We start from the raw sequence: 21,534 nt of genomic DNA on the forward strand, positions 1-21,534 counted from the left end.
AAAGTCCCTTATCCCAGCGCCATGTCCCGCTGCTGTCCCTTATTGATGTCCCTTAATTTCCCCGGGTTTCATGCTCACCCAGCTCGGGAGGGAAGCAGCGGCTCGGGGTCCTCCGCCGCGTGAGAGAGCGCGCGCACGAGCTGCCGCGTCTCTGTCTCTCCCTTTTCCCCCTCAGGGGCGCATCGTGAGGAGCCCGGTAAGCAAAATCCCTTATTTGGGCTGCTGATCCCTTATTTTTGAGGCTGCTGGTCCCTTATTTTCAAATCTGTAAGTTGACAGCTATGGTCAGAAGTGAACCCAGTAGCGGCAAATCGGTTGTAAGCTACAATGGCCAACATGTGTTTCCCAAGTTTGCAGACCAGCACATTTCACAAACAAAAAGGGAGTAATTGCATTCTACGCAATGGCATAGAATGGTAGGGTTTACGCAACATATATGAAATGCCTATAATAGCCTTGTTCCACCTGCCACATGCTTCTCCTCCTGTTACAACAGAAACATCTCCTGAAACAGGAAATCTGCATCTGTTTCAGGCCTGGGACACAAAGAATGCAAGAGGATTGTGTTTTCCCAGCCAACCCCCCCCCCCCCCCATTAAAACAAAGAAACAGAGTTCCTCTCACACAGCCCCTGCAAAACAACTGATGCATCAGCTAAAAACAAGAAGAGGCACAGGTGGAAACAGCTGCCTTCTGCCCCTTTATGCCAACAGTCAGAAAACAAAATTAGAAGCTGCTCTCATTAAGAGGAGGAGCAGAGCACTTGCCTTATCGCAGGGCAGTAAATATTTGCATGTCAGTGCAATCTGATTATTCACTTCCTGCCCTCGAAGTTTTCTGACAGGGCAGGAGAGCAGAATAAGCAGCTCACGCTTCTGAAAGAGCATCCGCTGGCAGCGCCCACCTGGTCAGCTGAACTCCTTGGCTCAGAGCCAGCTGAGCTAGGACCCGGGAGCTTCCACAGCAAAAGATCAGGTGGTGCCAGAGACAGAATATCCTGGACAAATGACAAGAGCCATGCAAGAAAAACTGCCAGCACCATTCGCAATTCCAGGTCAGAATGTGAATTTATTTACAGATAATATGTGCACTTATGAAATCAAACAAACTGTAAGTTATTGGGGGGGGGGGGGACAGCCACGTGGTTCTTGTGCTGAACCTGCATTCCACAAATTCCGCAATTAAACAAACCCTTCTAAGGGCCTAAGCAGATTACTGCCCACCCGATCCAGATAAGAAGCAAAACAGGCCTTTCCCATTTATGCCTTTGTTATTCAACAGTTAGAACAACATGCTAGGCCATGGGTGGGGACCCTCAGGGATCAAATCCTGGTCCCTAGAACTCTCTCTGGACCACACTTCTCCCTAACCACAAACCCTTTCCCCTGGCTTCCATAAGATATCCTCCTTGAGTGGCCATACAAGCAAGTGGCCATCACTGCCTCTTGTGGTCAATTTTACATCATGCCTGCAGTTTGCTCTTTAAAGATACGGTATATATAACCATTGTCATGGTTAATTGCATGAATCGTATCATGTCTAGCTGCGTTTCACATCTACTGACACAGATTCGGGGGTACAGGCGCAAAGGCACAAGTGCTCATCTAAAGCACCTACGCACCTGTCTGTTTTTGAAAAGGTAGGAGGTGTTTGACAGTACAATTTGCATGAACAATTGCAACTGGGGAAATTGCTGGTGCGGGAGAGTGAAAACTGAAATTCTGCAGACAGCTCCATACATCTTGAAAAGCAGTGCATGCTCGCTTCCACACGGTGGCTGAAACAAGAGGGCAAAGTAATTTTTTTAATTGCTTTTCAAGAGCAGCATCTCAAGAAATAACAGAAGGCAGCTCAGCCTTGAGGAGCCTGGGAAACTCCTTTATACCAGGGTACTATCTGACTGGCAGCAGCCCTCAAGGATTTCAGACACAGATGGATCTTTCGCTTCCTGGTCCTCTTCACTGGCATTCCTGGCACCCTTGACAAGGAGCTGTACTGGCACCACTACCTGAAAAAAATCACTTTACAGAATAGCCACCAGCTAGGCAAGTCCCACATAAGCACCAAGGCTCTGCTGGGACCACCTCCTTCTCCTCCTCCTCCAGGGTCCTCTCCCCCCATCCATCTGGGTGCACACAGCAGCAATGCAGCTCCCTAGGCAGCAAGCAGGGGCAGGCAGGCAGGCAAGCAGGGCCTAGTCAGGCTCTGACATTTTTGATGCTAGTGCAGTACAGTGGTACCTCAGGTTAAGTACTTAATTCGTTCCAGAGGTCTGTTCTTAACCAGAAACTGTTCTTAACCTGAAGCACCACTTTAGCTAATGGGGCCTCCTGCTGCCGCCGCGCCGCCGGAGCACAATTTTTGTTCTTATCCTGATGCAAAGTTCTTAACCTATTTCTGGGTACTATTTCTGGGTTGGGTTAACGGATTCTGTAACCTGAAGCGTATGTAACCCGAGGTACCACTGTATTGATGAACACATTGATAGGTTTAAAGACTGTCTCAAGGCAAATCTAAAAAAATGTAGTATAAACACCGACAACTGGGGAAAACTGGCCTGCGAGCGCTCCAGTTGGAAAACAGCCTTTACCAAAGGTGTCATGGACTTTGAAGACACTCAAACTCAGAACGCAAGGGAGAAATGTGCTAAGAAGAAGGCACGCTTGGCAAATCCACACCGTGATCAACTCCCACCTGGAAACCAATGTCCCTACTGTGGAAGGACGTGTGGGTCCAGAATTGGCCTCCACAGTCACTTATGGACTCATTGTTAAAACCGTGTTTATGGAAGACAATCTTACTCAGCTACGAGTAATCACCAAAGAAGAAGAAGAAGACCTGTAAAAAGACTGTGTGAAAGGATATTGTTAGGAGAATCTGCTTATTGTAAGTGTCAAGAAGGTTTGTGCAGGAAAAATCTCAGGCTTGGACCAGCTTGATAGAAAGCAGACACTGAATTCTTTCTGCTGAATCAGGCACCCAAGCTCTGATAATGCAGGCATGCTTTCCCTCCAAGAATATTGCTTAATTTCTACACCTGCATCAAGCTAAGGCAAGGGAATGGAATGCCTCTATATGAGCCTTTATAAATTATAGGCCTGTGGACTCAACTCTTGTTGATTCCCCAGCAACCACTGTTGCGACCAAATAAAAGCTGTCTTGAACATTACCATCTGGACAGCTCCTTTGGTTAGAGCGTGGTGCTGATAACGCCAAGGTTGCAGGTTCGGTCCCGGCTGCATATTCCTACATTGCCGGGGACTGGACTAGACAATCCTCAGGATCCCTTCCAACTCTACAATTCTATCACAACTGTAGTGTTTAACTGCAGAAAATCCACTACACTAGCATGTAAGCATTTAAATGTCTTCTCTGACGATATACAGCTGACTCTTTAACGTTTTCATTTTGGTTCCTAGGAATTTGAAGCATTTCCCCCCCAGACCTGTTTTGCAGGAGAATCTCCTCCAGAGATTGAAGATTAAGCTAATCATCTTCCTGGAGCCCTCCTTGCCCCTGACATTAGTGCGTGCGCACACACACTCCTGATGGAATGTCTAAGAAGTGATGAAATCTCTCAGAGAGGCCATAAATCGTGTCACAGTCACTGAGGAATGCCAGCCAACAACGTTCCAAAGGAATTTGCTCTTTTCCTGTTCAGACAGGGCTGTGAGTAGGAGAGAGACCTTCCGTCCATCCGAGAGCAGATGTTTGCTAAAAATTTCTGAGCGGCAAATGGTCCCTTTCCCCCTTCGAACAGCTGCTGCTTTGCTGCAGGGTAACAGCCAGCAAAGACTTTTGGCATGCGGTTCTCGGAGTCAATGTGTCCTCGGATGCAACCCTTTTGCGGCTGGGGGGAGGAAGGAAGGGAAATTTGCCCGCTTGGAAGGCAGGGGGAAAGTTCACCATTCAGTTCCAATAATAACATTAATCAGAAAGCACTTGCACAAGGAATGATTCCCTTCCTGACAGACTCAGCCAAAGTCTTTGGTGCTGCCTTTTGCCAACCTGGTGCCCCCCAGGTGTTTGGGATGACAACTCCCATCCGCCCCAAACATCTGAGGGGCACCAGGTTGGCAAGGCTGCCTTAGCATGTCAATAAAAACGGAACGGAATCTTCTGGGGCCAACAGAAGCCAGCACCGCAGAAGAGGTTTTGCCAAAGGAAAGTGGTTTCTGGCCAGAGAAATTAGCCACAAGAGAAACCAAAGCATACCAGATGTCAGAAAAATACCACCAGCAATGGGGAGGTTGCTGCTTTGGGGTCCTGCTGTGGAGTTTCCAGAAACATCTGTCTGTCTGCTGCCAGGAGTGGAAGAGAATGCTGGGCGAAGGCAATCTTTTACCCACTGCAGAAAGACTTCCCTCACACTTATCAGTCACTTTCCCTGGGCTGGAAGTGGGTAGAGCAGCCTGGACCTACCACACTCTGTGTGTTTGTGTGTGTGTGTGTTATGTGTGAGTAAAAAAAAATGACAACAAAGATGCACACTGCAGGATTGCACTTGCAACTTTCTGCAGCTGCCCACACCTGCAACACTCTTTAAAAACTCTAAATGTGCCCTCACATCCCTGGAGGGTCAGCTGACCCCTGCTCTTTGCACTGCCTCATCCTGAGTCAAACTGTTTTGCTACCTGGCCCAGCACTGCCTACACTGGCCCTTCAAGGGTTCAGACCTTCCCAGTCCTACCTGGAGATACTGGGGTGAAATCTCACGAATGCAAAGCATGTGCTATATCAGAATGCTCCGACGCTTCCTAAAAGGTCCTCTGCAATGTTCAAAACTCCCATTGTTCTAGGCGTATTTTGCGACAGGGAATTTCATTAGCTCAAACAGTTTCTGAGCTCTGGGCGCAGTACTGCGCCTAAGATTTCAGATAAAAACTGCAGAGTGGAAGGAAAGGAGGATCTTTTTCTGCTCCCCATTTCCAGCTACTCTCTGAAGGCTGGAGAAGGGACCCTCATAATAATATAAGGGGGTGGGGCAGGGGAAGAACTAGACCATGTGAAAAATGAACATAATATTTCAGTTGCAGTTCATTCATTTTCAGCTTTGCATTCTTGTTATAAAAAAAGTGTGCCTAGACATTCCGTTGCTGCACCCATAACCTAGGTTTAAGGTGCCATTTAGCTCCTAGCTTTCATATCTCAGTTTCTAACACTGGTCCTCTGTATCTAAAAATGTGCACTTATCTCCCATCAGTGGATTTCCTTCCAGTGCAATTTAACAACATGAAAACACATCAAAATGGTTCGTGTCATTTTATATCCAAATATCAAAACACAAATCTTTTCTCAGTCTGTACAGCGTGAGACACTTAATCTCAGGGTCATGGGTTCGAGCCCTGGGTAAAAGATTCCTGCACTGCAGGGGGTTGGACTAGATGACCCTTGTGGTCCCTTCCAAATCTACAATTCAATTATTCCATGAATGGCCTTGCCTGCAGGTTGAACACAGGAACCCTTGCACCCAAGGGAAGCAACATGCTCCCAGAATCCAGAACTTGTCTTAGAGGTTACCTTGGTGAATGATGCCTGGAGGTGATTCCCCCTCCTTTTTTCTTTTCTTTTCTTTTTTTGCATCATCACCAACATACAGTAATTAATTGCTCATAAATTTCATTTTTAAAGACTCTCATGTGGCAACACATACAAGGGTTAAGAAACGCTGCCTACACACTTTCCCTTGTACATTTCTACCTAGCTCTTTATAATTAAAATGGACACTGATGAGAGTATTTTATTTCTCCTGGGGGTAGATTGGAAAGCTGGCCTGCCAATCTGTGCTTGGAACTGAATAGGGATTTAAGGTGGATTTGAAAAGTGCATTTAATAACAAACAGTTCCACCATTAGCTTGGAATTATGCTAAATTCATAATGCCCTGCTCGCAAAGTACACCCTTTCACAACCAGGGTGGACTGGTTAACATATTATCAGTAGGGAAGGGAAAAGGAGACTGTTTTAAACAAACTAGATGGATTCCCCCCCCCCCAAAGCAATAAGCACTTAGAAGACAAAAACGTAAGTGAGGCCATTTTAGAGACAGGAGATGTAAAAAGAGAGAGACTGTCATTTTACTAAATGGACTCATTTGGCACCTGAAGAATTAACCAAAGTATTATAAGCATAAGCTTTCTATGAACTAAAGTACATTCTATCAGATGCACGGTGTGTTAACCTCAGGGCAGGTATCTCTCTCTCTCTCTCTCCCCTCCCCTCACTAGGGATTAAGAAGACCCATGTTCACACAGCCACAAAGCCCACTAAGCAGCTATAGCAGCTATGGGTGGGTCACAATCTCTCAGCATGTCCAGCCTCACAGGGGTGTTGTGAGGATAAAAAGCTAAGGGAACCTTATAGCTGCTTCTTCTTCTTTTAAAAAAACAACAACTGCGTTGATGCTACTTAGGAGGATTTGTATGCTGGCATAAATAACTGTGATAAAATGATTTGTACTTTTCTGGAGGAAAGACACAATATAAATGAAAGATACACATGCATACATAATTGCCTATATATATCGTTATCCGTGCACAAAAGGACAGGTCAGTGCCCCAAGGGGATTACAGTCTAGAAACAGACACAACGGACAAAACAGGGAGGAAATGGAGGCAGGGCATAAACAGAGTGAGAATGTGTGGCTATTGCAGTTATACAGGCTTTGTTACAGTATGAGGGGTGATGCCCAAGGCTTTGCACACAAACGTGGGTTTTCAGGGTAGATTTGAAGAAAGTGAAATTGACAGCCTCAGAGAGGCATTCCAGAGGGGGAGCTGCATTAATAGATCATTGGAACAATGCTTTATGCCGAAGTAGCGAAAGCTGTGTTCACTAGATGTAACTCAACTGCGATTCCCATCAGCACAAACCACCTTCCCAGGGGCAGGAGCTAACCCACAGCTCAGTGACAGAGTGTCTGCTTTGCAAGCAGAAGGTCCCAGGTTCAATCCTCACCATTTCCAGATAAAGCTGGGAGTGTCTCCTGCCTGAAACCCTGGAGAGATGCTGCCAGTCAGTGTGTATGTTACTGAGCTAGATCAGGTACCGTATCACCAACCTTTTCATATCCAGGACCCACTTTTAACCCATATCTTAATCTTCTACCATGTACTCACAGGGAGGTAGTGTGCTCTTGTTGTGATCCGGCTGGGAACAAGTTGCAACCAATGTTTTAAATTAGCCAGGTGACGGGTGACTAACATGGGTCCAGTTGCAACCATGTGGAGATCTCTGGATGCCAGGTTTGCGACTGACATCTCCATCTGGCTGGCCACTCCCACCTTCTTAAGCAGGTAAACAGAGCAGCTTATTTATTGCATTGATAGCCCACCTTTTTTTCCAAGGAGTACATGGTTCACCCCCCTCCTCAGTTAATCCCTACAATGACCCTGTGAGGTAGGTTAAGGGGCTGTGACTGACTCCAAGGTCACCCAGTGAGCTTCCAGACTGAGTGGGGATTTGAACCCTGATCTCCCAGGTCCTAGTACGACACACTAACCACTACACCACATTGGCTTCCCATTGCACTTCTGCTATGGGGCAGCTATATAAATTAAGTAGGTAACAAAATATGGGGAAAGCAAAATGTCATTTAGAGAAGGATCTGAAATATTTTCCTTGAACCTTGAATTTGTTTTGTTCTGGATTGTTTCATTTGATGTTTCAATGTGTTGTGAACTGCTTTGAGATGTTTTTCTTTAAAGTATAAAGCAGTACAGAAATGAAAGAAATAAATATAATAAATTTCATTGTGAAAATAAATGGCGCTAGACATTCTGCTTTGGCAAATGTAACCCAGGTTTAAGGTGCCTGTTGGCAATTAGCTTATATATCTGAGTTTCTAACACTGATTGCAACCAACTAGTGGGTCCAGACCCACCAGCTGAAGACCAATGAGCTAGACTGACCAGTGATCTGACCTGGCAGAAAACAACTTCTTATAGTCCTATGTACCATGGTTAGTAGGGACGCGGGTGGTGCTGTGGGTTAAACCACAGAGCCTAGGACTTGCTGATCAGAAGGTCGGCGGTTCGAATCCCCGCGATGGGGTGAGCTCCCGTTGCTCGGTCCCTGCTCTTGCCAACCTAGCAGTTCGAAAGCACATCAAAGTGCAAGTAGATAAATAGGTACCGCTCTGGCGGGAAGGTAAACGGCGTTTCCGTGCGCTGCTCCGGTTCACCAGAAGCGGCTTAGTCATGCTGGCCACATGACCCGGAAGCTGTACGCCGGCTCCCTCGGCCAATAAAGCGAGATGAGCGCAGCAACCCCAGAGTCGGCCACGACTGGACCTAATGGTCAGGGGTCCCTTTACCTTTACCTTACCATGGTTAGGGTGGTCCAGGATGCTTGGAATTGCAGCCCAATTACATCTGGAAGGCAGAAGGTTGGCCACCTTGCTTACACCCAAGTCCCCTGCCCTTCGCCGGAAGCACAAGGCCTCTTCTAAAGTAATAGCTGCCTCTCTGAGAGCTGCTTGCAAGGCACATAATTCCCATCTAAGACAAAATTATATTTATGGAGGAACAGAAGAACAGACGTGCATAGCAAAAGCATTAAGAACAAAATGATGTTGAGAGCAACAACAAAAAGGTTATATAATAGAGCAGTACCAACACAGAAAGGAGACGTTAGGAGCTGGCCTCGTTTTATCTCTGGCGTTACCAACTCTGAGTTGCATAATTAAAGCTCTCCAAATAAAATCAACATATTCCTACTAAGCAGCCTTCCCCAACCTGGTGCCCTTCAGACATTTTGGACCACAACTCCTCAGCAGCCCGCTGTACACCAGATTGGGAAAGGCTGGTTTAAAGAACGAAAAATACTTTCTTTCCCTCCTGAATGCAGCATACCGTGAAAATGATTTTTAAAAGGCAGCATTGGTGTGGCGGTCACAAATTTGGCAAGTTAAAATGCAGGGCCAGCCCTCCAACATCTTCACACCAGTAGCAAAATAGCATTTACCTCCTCTGATTGTTAACCTGGCACTGGCTAATTTTATCAGCTAGGAAAGGTAGGGATCCAACAAGCAAGCACGATGTCTCAACCCTCTAAGCAACTTATCAACATCCTCAGGCTGTTCAAGCTAAAAATAATTCATAACAGGGCCAGACAGTGTTCTAGCTGTATCTTTCTCAGATTCTGTCAAAACTATGCCAGAGCTGACATGAGTGATCTCATCCGCAGAAGGCACCTATGGGCCTTTGAGAGTTAAACAGGTTGATCCATTGGGCCTCTGCAGCACAGGCCTTTCACCACTGAGAAGAGCTGCATTTGCTGGCATTGTGCAGAATCAATGGTGTGGTGAAGTGAGCTTTCTTCACAACAGTAGTATAAGCTCTAAAATGGGCTCCAATCTGTGCTTGATCATATTCCCTTTGAGTTTTCCACCATCTGCTCTCCAACAGTCAACCTTGCAGTTTCATTGATATGGTGCAGAGCTAAAACCCAAAAAGCTAAATTGACTCTATGGCTTGGCCAATAACATTAGGAAGCAGTCATCTCAATGGCCCAGGTCACCTCCTGATTCAGGGGTAGGCTACAGCCTCGGTAAGACTGCTGGCCAAATCTGTGGGAAGTTCTGAGGGTCTACCAGTCGTCTTCAAGGTCAAACCATCAAAACTGGTCCTCCACATCTATGGAGCTTAATTGCAGCAGACAGCCCAGACCTGATCTAATAGTGATTTGTCCATGACAACAGTCATTACTAGTACCCACAGACTGCCACGCCTGGTAGGGACGCGGAAAAGGGCTTTCTTGGTGACTGCTCCCAGACTCTGGAACTAGAGAGTCCTGCAAAAGCTAGACTGGCTCCCTCCTTGTTCTCCTTCCACCAGCAAGTGAAAACCTCCTTGTTCCCACAGACTTTTGGAATTGACTGCTTTTAATGAAACGGCTTCTGACGTGCTATTTTTATTGTAACCGTTTGTAAGTTCTAATCACAATTTTATATATGTACAGTATATAGTTTTAATTCTATTATTAATTACTTTTTAATGATTGTTTTCCTATGTTTTTAGTGACTCTACCTTTTATCCCCCCATCAGGGGGAAAGGTGGGGTACAAATAAATATGTAACGACGACAACAGTTACAGACACTCAGAACCAAACAATTCCTGAAGTGGGTATCCAACAAAGGAGATGGGCTACAGAAACCCCACCTCTTCAACACTCAAACAAAGGCTCATGTGGCACCCCAATCTGACAGGCTCAGCCTGAACCCCTTAAACAAACCAGGTCTCTGTTATACATTCTGCACCAGCATTTTCCAGGTAGACATAACACATTATATGAAGAATTTTTTAAAAAGATACTATATATCAGCAATGTCCAATCGGTTGGCCGCGATCAACAGGTAGATCGCAGGATATTTGAAAGTGTTCACCCGGTTGCTCCTGAGCGATCTCCACCACCACCACCACCCCGACCCTAATTAGCATCGCTGCTGAGACAGCTTATTTCCTTGGTCAACAAGTGTGGTATTCCCCTCCTAAAAAAAACTCAACAACTCTGGTCCCCCCCCCCCAAAAAAGCTCAAGAACTATTGGCAATGACAATGGGTAGATCACTGCCAGTTTTACTACACTGGGAGTAGATTGCATTCTCTAGAGAGTTGGACGTGCCTGCCAAATATGCCATATATCATTTGGACTGGGTGGCTACAAGTTCTAAAGTTCTGAGAAATTGAGAAAAGTGTTTCTCTATCCACTCCATGTATCTACCTAGTCTATCCTACGCAATACATCATTTTATAAACCTCTCTTATTACTTCTGTTTAGTTTCCCCCCAAATTAATATGTCCAACATTATTTAGCCCTTCTGCATTGGAAAAGTGCTCCAACCTCTTGATGGTGTTGGTTGCCCTCTTTTCCACCTTTTTCTAGAACTAAGGTACCCCTTTTGAGAGCAGGCAACCAGAACTGAACACAGAATTCCGAACACAGCTGCGCCATAGATTTACATCAAGGCAGAATGACACCGGGTGTGTTTTCATCCTGCTTCCTAATACTTCCCAGCACAGAATTTGTCTCACTCATTTCAGCCGGGTACCAAATTGACACTCACACTGAGCTATCCACCGTGTCCCCAATATCTCTTTCAAGGTCAGGCACCACCAGAGCCCATCAGTGTATCTGAACGCGCATCACTTTGCAATTAACTTACACTTAACCTCATTTGCCATTTTGTTACCCACTCATACAATATAGGCAGATCATCCTGGAGCTTTCCAGATTCCGCTTGGGTTTTCACCATCCTGAACAATTTGCTGACATTTGCAAACTTGGCCATCCCAAACACCTCCCATGACTACAGACCATTTAAGAATGTTAAATTAGCACCAGCTTCTTACAGAAGCTCAGCACTTCCTTCCTTCATTGTGAAACCTACTTTTGCCTTCTACTTCCTCATCCTACCCTAGCAACTAACTGATAAGAGGTCCTAGCCTTTTTACCTCAGGTCTGCTAAGCATATTTAGCAGCCTGAGTTTGCACACGCGTTGAACCTATGTTCAATTCTCAATAGCATTTGACCATTTCCAGAAGACTGATTCATTGTTCCATTGACCTTAGCACAATTTTTGCCACTGCGATTGCTTGTGGAAGTATTCTGAAGAGAGAAATGGCACACCAGAAAAGGTCTGTCCATCCATCCATGTGGATTTTTAAAGTAAATATTGTTATTTGCAGCAGTTTAATTTTTATTTTGAATAGCCAGTCACCTTGATGAATCTCTCTCTCTCTCTCTTATTTTAAAATGATATTGTATGCTTTCACATTGAAAAATGCCTGGATAGTTTATGATATGGTGATAGAGATGGACCTTTACAAATAAATAAATAAATAAATAAATAAGAAAGAAAGAAAATCTACCCTGCCTTTCTGAGGGGAGGCTCTCATTTCAAAGATTCGTGTGGATATCAAATGGCAAACATTTTTCTACATATACAGGAATCATTAAAAAATGGACTCGTGAACGTAAAAACATTATGTGGGTGGTTATGCCCAACAACAATTCATGTACACGTATGAAAAATGGAAAAGGATTACAGGACCCTGACAAACCAACAGCAGAACTCTCACTTTAGGAAAAGAAGAATCAATCCATTTCTGGGCAGTGTCACTTTTGCATGGTTCTGTTGTGTACGGTTTCTACATCAATCTGCGATTAAGAAAAACTAAAGGAAAACTGTATAAAAGTACATACTTTCAAAATTGCGTTTTTACTTTTAACCTTGCATTTCTAAATGTAGGTTCATAAGCTTTTTGACCCTGGGACTATGAGAGAGCATTCCGAAAGTACAAAAGTCAGCTGATAAATTCCAATTAGCACTCCCCCCAAAATTTCCTGTCAGTCCTGAAAGTGTCAGTTTGTATCTGACTTTGGAAATACAATATCGGATTCCATGAATTCCATTGTGTACATCTCAGCATTGCAATGGAGAGGAAATTAGGGACCTGCTTGTACTATTCATCCCCCCACCCTTCACTAGGCAGAAGGCTTCAATATAGAACTTTCCAGGCACTTAAGAGTTGTCAATTCACAGGTAATCCTGACGATCAAAGGCAATCATTTTGATTAATGCAAACATCTTGGTACCATTTCAAATGAGAGCCTAAGGCAATGAGCTGCTTGCTGTTTCATCCCGCACTCCACCCTTCATCCCCAGCGCCCGGATTGTGATGTGCAAACAGAAGAACATCTTCAGTTCTGTTATCTGGAGATGTCAGAGAACATCCACTTTGCTGGAATAGCCTGTAGTCAGCATAGCAACAGCACAGTATGGCGATTCCGTGGGGTTATGCAAACATGTTATTGCAGGTGTCTTACTTGCGCGTTTAAGTAGCATTTCCTGCAAACAATTAATGCAGTTTTGGCAGCCACAAAACTGTCACTGCAGACTGGAGCCGGAGCGTGCGGAAAGGCTCTGCCAACTCACAAATAATTTTTTTTAAGTGTCTCTTTTTCACAGGCGCTGCTTTTAGCGATGCAGCAGCTACAAAACATTCGGGGAAGTCCTCTACAACGGTCTTCAGCAGAGAAACCTGTAGCTAGCGAGTCCTTGCACTAGGGCAGTTTACAACTTAACCTCCAGCCATAATTTTATCTTTGGCGGGGAGAAGTGGTTTAATAAGCGGAGATTCCGAGTCTCAGTAGTCCATTCACTCATTTCCTCCCTTTCTTTGAAAAGACCCCTACACACGAGCCTGAACCCACAAGAATATTCCTGTGCTCTTCAGCTACAGTTTCGAACAACCACTTTAAAAGCAACTAAGAATGCGAAGAATTGATGCTTTTGAATTATGGTGCTGGAGGAGACTCTTGAGAGTCCCATGGACTGCAAGAACATCAAACCTATCCATTCTGAAGGAAATAAGCCCTGAGTGCTCACTGGAAGGGCGGATCCTGAAGCTGAGGCTCTAGTACTTTGGCCACCTCATGAGAAGAGAAGACTCCCTGGAAAAGACCCTGATGTTGGGAAAGATGGAGGGCACAAGAAGACGGGGACGGCAGAGGACGAGATGGTTGGACAGTGTTCTCGAAGCGACCAGCATGAGTTTGACCAAACTGCGGGAGGCAGTGGAAGACAGGAGTGCCTGGCGTGCTCTGGTCCATGGGATCACGAAAAGTCGGACACGACTAAACGACTAAACAACAACAACAAAGGGGAACGAGGGGCTCCTGGATTTCCGCCGGGCGTCTTTTCCCACCCCTCCAAGTCCCCCCCCCCCGCGCCCCCATCTTCCCCCGAAGTCCGGGGAAAGAAGTCCTGCGCTCCGAGAGCAGGAAAGCGCCAGGGCGGCCCGGCGAGGGACCCCAGCCCGGCTCCGCTCCGCTTGCCTCCCCCTCCGTCCCTACCGCCTGACTCACTCGGCCGCGCTGGTCCCGTTGATGGCGGAGCCGTCGGGCGCGGGGTGGAGCTGGATGGGCATGGGCTTCTTCTTCGGCATGGTCTCTCTGGCGCGCTCCGAGGAGGCTGCCCGCCAAAGCGCCGCGCTGCCTCCGCCCGCCGAGCCCCGCGCTCTGCCCTCTCGCCCTGCGGCGCTGGGCGCGCTCCCTCCTCGAAGCTCGGAAGCCGAGCGGAGGAGCCCGGGGCGAAGCAGGCGCCGGCTCGCTTTGCGCCTTCCGGGCTCCGCCTGGGCGCTCCGCCACCTTCTGGGCGGCGTTTACTGCGGCGGCTGCTGCTGCTCCTGTGCCGAGGCGAGCTCTCGCCTCCTGCGCGCTTTAAAGAACAAGGCGGGGAGAGAAGCGCCTCAGCGGCGCGAAAGGGCGGAGGGTCCTCCCCCCAACAAGCGAAGGGCTCCGGCTTAGCGCAGGGCGCATGTGCTCAGAACCGCGCGCATGGACGTTGTGGAGGGATGAAGCCTCCGCCAAGCTTCCCTGCCCTTACTTTGCCCGGAATGCGTGGGAAATTGCGGCAGGGAGGGGCCGCGAAAGGCGCGCTCCGGGGCCAGAGCAGCCCGGGAAGAGCCGGTGCAGCTGAGCGGCAGATCTCGCATTCAAAACGGGGCACAGGTTCAATTCCCTCCCCATCCCCATCTCCTGGGGTGCTTCCTATCGTTACCAGGAATCAGCGTTGACAATACTGAGTTAATGAAAAATGAATGAATGAATGTATACTGAGTTACAAGCAACTTGTTTCTGGGACAAGAACAGCGGCACAAAGTCTCAGGTTCAATTCCCGGCGTGCCCAGGAAGGGTTTGGAAAACCCTAGTGCCTGAAACCCTAGAGCAGCGGTTCTCAACCTGTGGGTCCACCCCCGATGTTGTTGGACTACAACTCCCATCATTCCTGAGCTCTGGCCTTGCTAGCTAGCGGTGATGGGAGTTGTAGTTCGACAAGATCTGGGGACCCGCAGGTTGAGAAAGGCGGCCCTAGAGTTATCTGCCAGCCAGTCTAGACAGTACTGCGCTGTATGGACCACTGATCTGGCTCGTTTCTCAGGCAGATTCTTGGGTTCCTATAATTTCCTTTATTATAGGAGACTTAAAGGAAGGCGCATCAGCTGTGCTTCTTTGCTGTTGTGTCGTCTTCGGTGGCACAAATTGACTTGGCACCACTCACAGCTCCAGAACATTACATGGACTCAGGGCCAGATTTAGATGAAGAGAGGCCACTTGTGAGGCTCCTCCCCATCCCCCACCCTCACAACTAGAAGAAAATGGAAGAGTGTTATGAACAAAATTGAGTGAAGCCAAGGATGATGACAGGTGTTTAAAATTCTACAATTCACAATTTCTCCTCTAAAGGACATAAAATATTATTGTTAAATACCCTGGGCAGGCCGCAGGCCAGGTCGTCCTCTTATATACCTGCTGGGATTGACATGGCATCTGACCCTCACCTGAATCTCATTAGCATCACATGTCATGTTCATGGAAGTTGCCGAACCAATTAATCAACTTGAAGGATTACTGTTAATAGCACCAGTTTTCCTATAACTTGATATTGCTGGATAGTTTTTATGAACTGCAAAAGCATTTTTAGTTTGCTTTCTGTTGCCACCCTGGAACTTTTCTTTATTAGTGCCACTTTGTTTTGTACGATTCCTTGCAAATGAAGGAAAACAACTTTTCTCCCTCCTTGTGTTATCCTCACAAAAATCCTGTAAAGTAGATTAGGATGAGAGACAGTCACCGGCCCAAGGCCAGCCAGTGAACTTCATAACCAAATGGAGATTGAACCCTGGTCTCCCAAGTCCTAGTCCAACACTCTTAACCAGTATATTGCTGTAAGCTGCCTTGACCCTATAGGATACAGCAGTGTGTGTGCACCTGAAAGTATAGGACAGAGTGTGTGTAGATATGTAAGAGTGGGTGCTCTTACATATACTTCTTTTTCCAGTACTTCTTTTTCCAATGTTTTCTAACGTGAAACTTTTTGTTTAATATTTGGTATACAGTGGTACCTCGGGTTACATATGTTTCAGGTTACATACACTTCAGGTTACAGACTCCGCTAACCTAGAAATAGTACCTCGGGTTAAGAACTTTGCTTCAGGATGAGAAAAGAAATCGTGCTCTGGCAGCGCAGCGGCAGCTGGAGACCCCATTAGCTAAAGTGGTGCTTCAGTTTAAGAACAGTTTCAGGTTAAGAACAGACCTCCGGAACGAATTAAGTACTTAACCCGAGGTACCACTGTACCTACTTTTTAACTACAAAAAGCATAATGAACTGCAGAAATTTGATATAAGATTTAGGATGAGCATTGCTTTTCTATTTTCTAGATTAATCTTGACAATAAATAAAGGTCCCATAAAAGCATCAACCTAATTAAATTAAAAACATTGCACAAATGCTAGAAGCAAATTGTGATTGCCGTGGAACTTTTGCAGTAGCGTCCTATCCAGAGCCAAATGTAATGCCAGAACAATTAAGAAGGAAGAGAAGTAATGAAAGTAGCTGGGAGAACCTCAAAGGAACAAATTCAGACTGCGTGCGTATTTCTGTTTACTCTGCATCCAGTGTGCTCCCACTGCTGGTCTGGAAAGTGGTGCACACATTATATAAGCTACAATCCGTGTCTATATTGCATCCTGTTCTCTTGGGGTTTGTTGTTTTTTTTTTTAAATATATACCAGTATACTGCATTTTGCTGCATTTCCCCCTCAAACCAGCTTCAATCCAAATTGAGGAAAAAGAGCAACCTAGCTAGCTGAGTTTTAACCTGGTAATGTGTATAAAGCCAGTGTAATAAGGAATATAGGCACTTGTCTCTCATGGTATAATTCACTTTGCACTCTGGAGGCCAAATTGGGTGAACAGATTCTTGGAATGATTGCTCCTCTTGAGTCGTGCTGATTCTGAATCTTGTCGTAGATAATTTCTGCCTGCCATGGACTTTTTAAAAGACACAAGCTCCCTGCCAATAAAAGGGGGGGGGAGTAGAAACTGTGTGTTGTATTTACTCCAAGTAAAAGAGGTGCGACAGAGCAAAAGTGAGGACTTGTGGGTCAGAAATGGCAGTCCCTGGACTTGCACAGCTTGAGCCCAAAGCGTACAGTCTGACAGCCGCAATCCTAACTCCACTTACACGTAAGTAAACCACAACAAATAAAATAAGATTTGCTTCTGAGGAGACTCCTGCACTCAGCACTTAGGTAAACTACAGAATTTGCTTGGATGGTATTAAGAAGATTAGACAAATTCATGGGGAATAAGGTTATCAATAGCCATGAGCCATTATTACATTTATATCTCTTACTTCTTTCTATTATTATTATTATTATTATTATTTGTATACTGCCCTATACCTGCAGGTCTCAGTTTTACAACATAAAATCACAATATAAAAACACAAAATACATAATAAGAATAAAAACAACCTGCTAAACCCCCCTCCTCAACCCAACACATTTTAAAAGGGTATTGGAGGTAGGTTGGGCTGAGATGCAGTGGCTGGTCCAAAAACACCCTGTGAGCTTCGTGGCTGAGTGGGGATTCGAACCCTGGCCTCCCAGGTCCTAGCCCAGCACTCTAACCACTACAGAACACTACCTCCGCTGTTATATATGTGCTCTGGGATCTTCTGCAACATTCTTGAAAGGCAATAAGGCTAACAATGGCTATTGTACTTCTCTTGTCTGAATGCCAGATGCTGGGAAACACAGATGAGGAGAGGGCTGTCGCATAGGGCTGAGCAATGTCTGGTTTTCAACATCGTGATATATCACAATATATTGATAATTCATGATGTCTGAAATAAGGATGGAACGATGTAGAGTGAACAGGGTAATGCCCTGGCAACTGCTACTACTTTGGGATCTTAAAAGAAAACATTTTTACTTATATTTTCCATGTTGTTATAACTGTTGCTCTATAGTACAGAACAACGGGGATGGCAGGAATCTTCACAGAAGCGATGACCAGCTTCATGGGTTTTCCCACATCACAATTTTTTACATAGCACACACACACACATCACGATTCTCAATATAGCACCACGTCGAATATTAGAAAACCGTGACCATGATGTGGATTTCAAACCGATTTTGGACGATGTATCGATACATCGTCCAGCCCGACTGTTGTGCTCATGTGCCGCTTTTGACTAAATAGGCCTTTGCCCTGGTCTAATGGGGCCCTTGTTGTGTTCTGGGGATTCTGGGACACAAATTCAAGACTGCACAACACAACCATGCAATGGGAAGTACAGTGGAACCTTAGTTAGTTGACGAACAAATAGGCTCCCAAACGAAAACCCGAAAGTAAGTGTTCTAGTTTTCAAACATTTTTCAGAAGTCAAATGTCTGATGCGACTGTCGGCTATTGCTTCTGGGGCACCTGCGCCAATCGGAAGCCACGCCTTGTTTTTTGAACGTTTCAGTAGGTGAACGGACTTCCAGAATGGATTACATTTGGGAACCAAGGTACCACTGTATCAAAATACTTACTGTAATCCAGGGCAAAGCCCTCACACTGAAATCTGAACTCCTACCTATGCCATTTATTTAATTACTTGTTACGTTCATCATACCTGGGTCTCCATCCACTCCTGTTTTATCCTCACAACAACCCTATGAGGTAGGTTAAACTGAAAAAATGGCTGGTCCAATTCAGCCAGTGAGCTTCATGGCTGTGTGGAAATTTGAACCCTGGTCTCCTAGCTAACCACTACACCATACTGGCTTTCATATTGTTCAATTTTCTAGTGTTCATCACAAGATATAATGATTATTCATTAAATTTGCGTGTCACTTAGCACACAAAGGTAAGCGACTTACATATATGTGTATGTGTATACTTCAATCAACTTGTATTGTTTCAATGTAGCTATCCTTTTTCATATATTAAGAATGGAAATTTTTATTATATTTATGAACAATGTCATCCTGTAAAAGATTATCTAAAAGAAAATAACAATACTTCAAATAATATAATGCATATAAATATCTGGACATCAGATGGCACAATTTATACTGGGGGGGGGGGGTTAGAGGAGAAAGGGTTGGTGCAACTGTGTTCAGGTTACAATTATTCTTATTTTTTGACTATTAGTTTCCTCTCAGGCACAGTTTACCACTAGTTGGCCACTGGGGTAAAAGCGTGCTCCAAGCAACTGCCTAGCAACAACAGAAAGGGGCCAAAGTAACAGGTATTAAAGAATCCAAATGAGGCAACCAAGTATGTGTGTGCAGACAAATGGGTAGGGTGGAGCAAAACAAGTACCGTTACTCAGTACAGGAGATATTGTGGGTTTGTTTCCAGACCACTGCAATTAAGCAAATAATTGCAGGAAATTAAGTCACACTTTTTTTTTGTTTCAGAGTGCATATAAAACTTACGTTAACACTATACTGTAGTCTACTAAGTGTGCAATACAGTGGTACCTCGGGTTAAGTACTTAATTCGTTCTGGAAGTCCATACTTAACCTGAATCTGTTCTTAACCTGAAGCACCACTTTAGCTAATGGGGCCTCCTGTTCCCGCCGCGCCGCCGGAGTACGATTTCTGTTCTCATCCTGAAGCAACGTTCTTAACCTGAAGCACTATTTCTGGGTTAGCGGAGTCTGTAACCTGAAGCGTATGTAACCTGAAGCGTATGTAACCTGAGGTACCACTGTAGTGTTGTTGTTGTTTTTTTAAATCAAACAAACATCAATGTACATACCTTAATTAAAAAATACTTTATTGCTAAAAAATGCTAACCATCATCTGAGCCTTCAGTGAGTCGTAATCTTTTTGGTGATGGAGGGTCATGCCTCAATGTTGATGGTTGCTGACGGATCACCTTGGTGATCACTGAAGCCTGGGGTGGCTGTGGCAATTTCTTAAAATAAGACAACAGTGAAGTTTGCCGCATTGATTGTCTCTTCCTTTCACAAAAGATTTCTCTGTAGCATCCAATGCTGTTTGATAGCATCTTACGCACGGTGGAACTTCTTTCAAAACTGGGGTCAATCCTCTCAAAGCCTGCTGCTGCTTTATCAACTAAGTTTATGTAATATTCTAAATCCTTTGTTGTCATTTCAGCAATGTTCGCAGCATCTTTGCCAGGGGGAGATTTCATCTCAAGGAACCCCTTTCTTTGCTCACCCGTAAGGAGCAACTCCTGTTGTTTGGCGTCACCACCTCCATCCATAATCTTAGCTAGAACGTCTGGATAGCTTGCTGCAACCTCTACATCAGCACTTGGTGTTTCATCTTGCCCTTTTGTGTTATGGAGGCGGCTTCTTTCCTTAAACCTCATGAACCAACCTCTGCTAGCTTCAAACTTGTCTTCCGCAGCTTCCTCGCCTCTCTCGGCCTTCATGGAATTGAAGAGAGCGAGGGCTTTGCTCTGGATTAGGCTTTGGCTTAAGCAAACGTTGCGGCGGGTTTGATCTTCTATCCAGACCACTAAGACTTTCTCCATATCAGCAATAAGGCTGTTCCGCTTCCTTATCACTCGCGTGTTCACCGGGGTAGCACTTTGAATTTCCTTCAGGAACTTCTCCTTTGCATTCACAACTTGGCTGACCGTTTGGCGCAAGAGGCCTAGTCTTCGGCCGATCTCGGCTTTCGACATGCCTTCCTCGCTCAGCTTAATCATTTCTAGCTTTTGGTGCAAAGTGAGGGACGTGCGACTCTTCCTTTCACTTGAATGCTTGGAGGCCATCGTAGGGCTATTAAGTGATTTCAATATTATGGTGTCTCAGGGAACTCAAACTCCCAAGGAAAGGGCGGAAGAGGGTCTAGGGGCTTAGTCCATCCCCTGGCCCTCTTGGCTGCAGGGGCAAGAGGGGGGAAACCCGGCTCCAGCCCTAGCCAGCTCCACCAGGGCTGCCAGGAGCTACACCCACGTCCAGGCTCCTGCAGCCTCGTCTGCAACCCAGCAGCAGCAGCTCCTGCAGTTCTTCACATTGTCAAAAACGCAATATCTGCGAAGCGCAACAAAGCGAAGCGCAACAAAGCGAGCCGTGACGTTTACAGTCCTGTGTCGCAATAGGGGGAAAGTAGCGGCGTGGAAAAGGAGGGAAGCGAGAACACAGAGCTAGGACCCCAAGAGGCAGCCCATCGCTTCGCTTGTGTTATAGGCGATTTTCGGGTTCAGATAAAAAAAAGATATTTTAAAGTGCCGCTTCCGGATGGAAAAAGTAAAACCTAGGCGGAGAAATAAACATGGAAATTCAAGGTAATTGGAAGTTGGGCGCAGACTGCTCCCTCGCCCCTCAGAACAGAAGGGCACCAGGAAATTGAGAAGTCCTTGTTTGCTAACTCTTGCTTCTTTTGAAACATTTGATTTAGAGTGCAATCCTGTACGTGTCTACTCAGAAGGAAGCCTCGTCGAGTTTAATGGGGCTTATTTCTGAGCAGAGGCATGCACAGAATTGCATTGCTAATTAGCTCCTGCAGCGTGTTTTTTTAAAATAAAATAAAATAAAAAATAGCCTAACCTATGCAAAATGTCAGTGCCGATATGCTCTACTATCTTCCACAATGGAAACTGGAGCAGTTGAAGAGAGAAGAGAGTTGCGTTCTCAGCCAGGGGCGAGCACGATCGAGCCGGGATTTTTATGGGGGGGGGGGGGTTAGAAAATCAAAGTTGTTTCTTA

The 21,534-nt window shown here is 45.6% G+C and overlaps 2 protein-coding genes across 2 annotated transcripts in view; both read right to left on the minus strand.

Annotated features, from left to right (window-relative positions):
- The window catches only part of MAP2K1 (mitogen-activated protein kinase kinase 1), a 38,977-nt gene extending 24,723 nt beyond the window's left edge, over positions 1-14,254 (minus strand). The window contains exon 1 of the mRNA XM_080982202.1: positions 13,870-14,254. Within this exon, the coding sequence (XP_080838328.1) occupies positions 13,870-13,949 (80 nt within the window). The 5' untranslated portion in view covers positions 13,950-14,254. The remainder of the gene's footprint in view (positions 1-13,869) is intronic.
- A 2,503-nt stretch (positions 14,255-16,757) lies between these two features.
- On the minus strand, positions 16,758-20,843 carry LOC308463641 (tigger transposable element-derived protein 1-like). The gene is made up of 2 exons (XM_080982239.1): positions 19,611-20,843; positions 16,758-16,862 (listed from the first exon to the last, which is right to left on the minus strand). Exon 1 carries the CDS (start codon positions 20,595-20,597, stop codon positions 19,644-19,646), a length of 954 nt encoding a protein of 317 aa, XP_080838365.1. The 5' UTR covers positions 20,598-20,843; the 3' UTR covers positions 16,758-16,862; positions 19,611-19,643.
- Positions 20,844-21,534: the final 691 nt, after the last annotated feature.

Source organism: Podarcis pityusensis (genome assembly GCF_964106645.2).
Source record: "Podarcis pityusensis genome assembly, chromosome: 14".
In the NCBI taxonomy this organism is placed as follows: Eukaryota; Metazoa; Chordata; class Lepidosauria; order Squamata; family Lacertidae; genus Podarcis; species Podarcis pityusensis.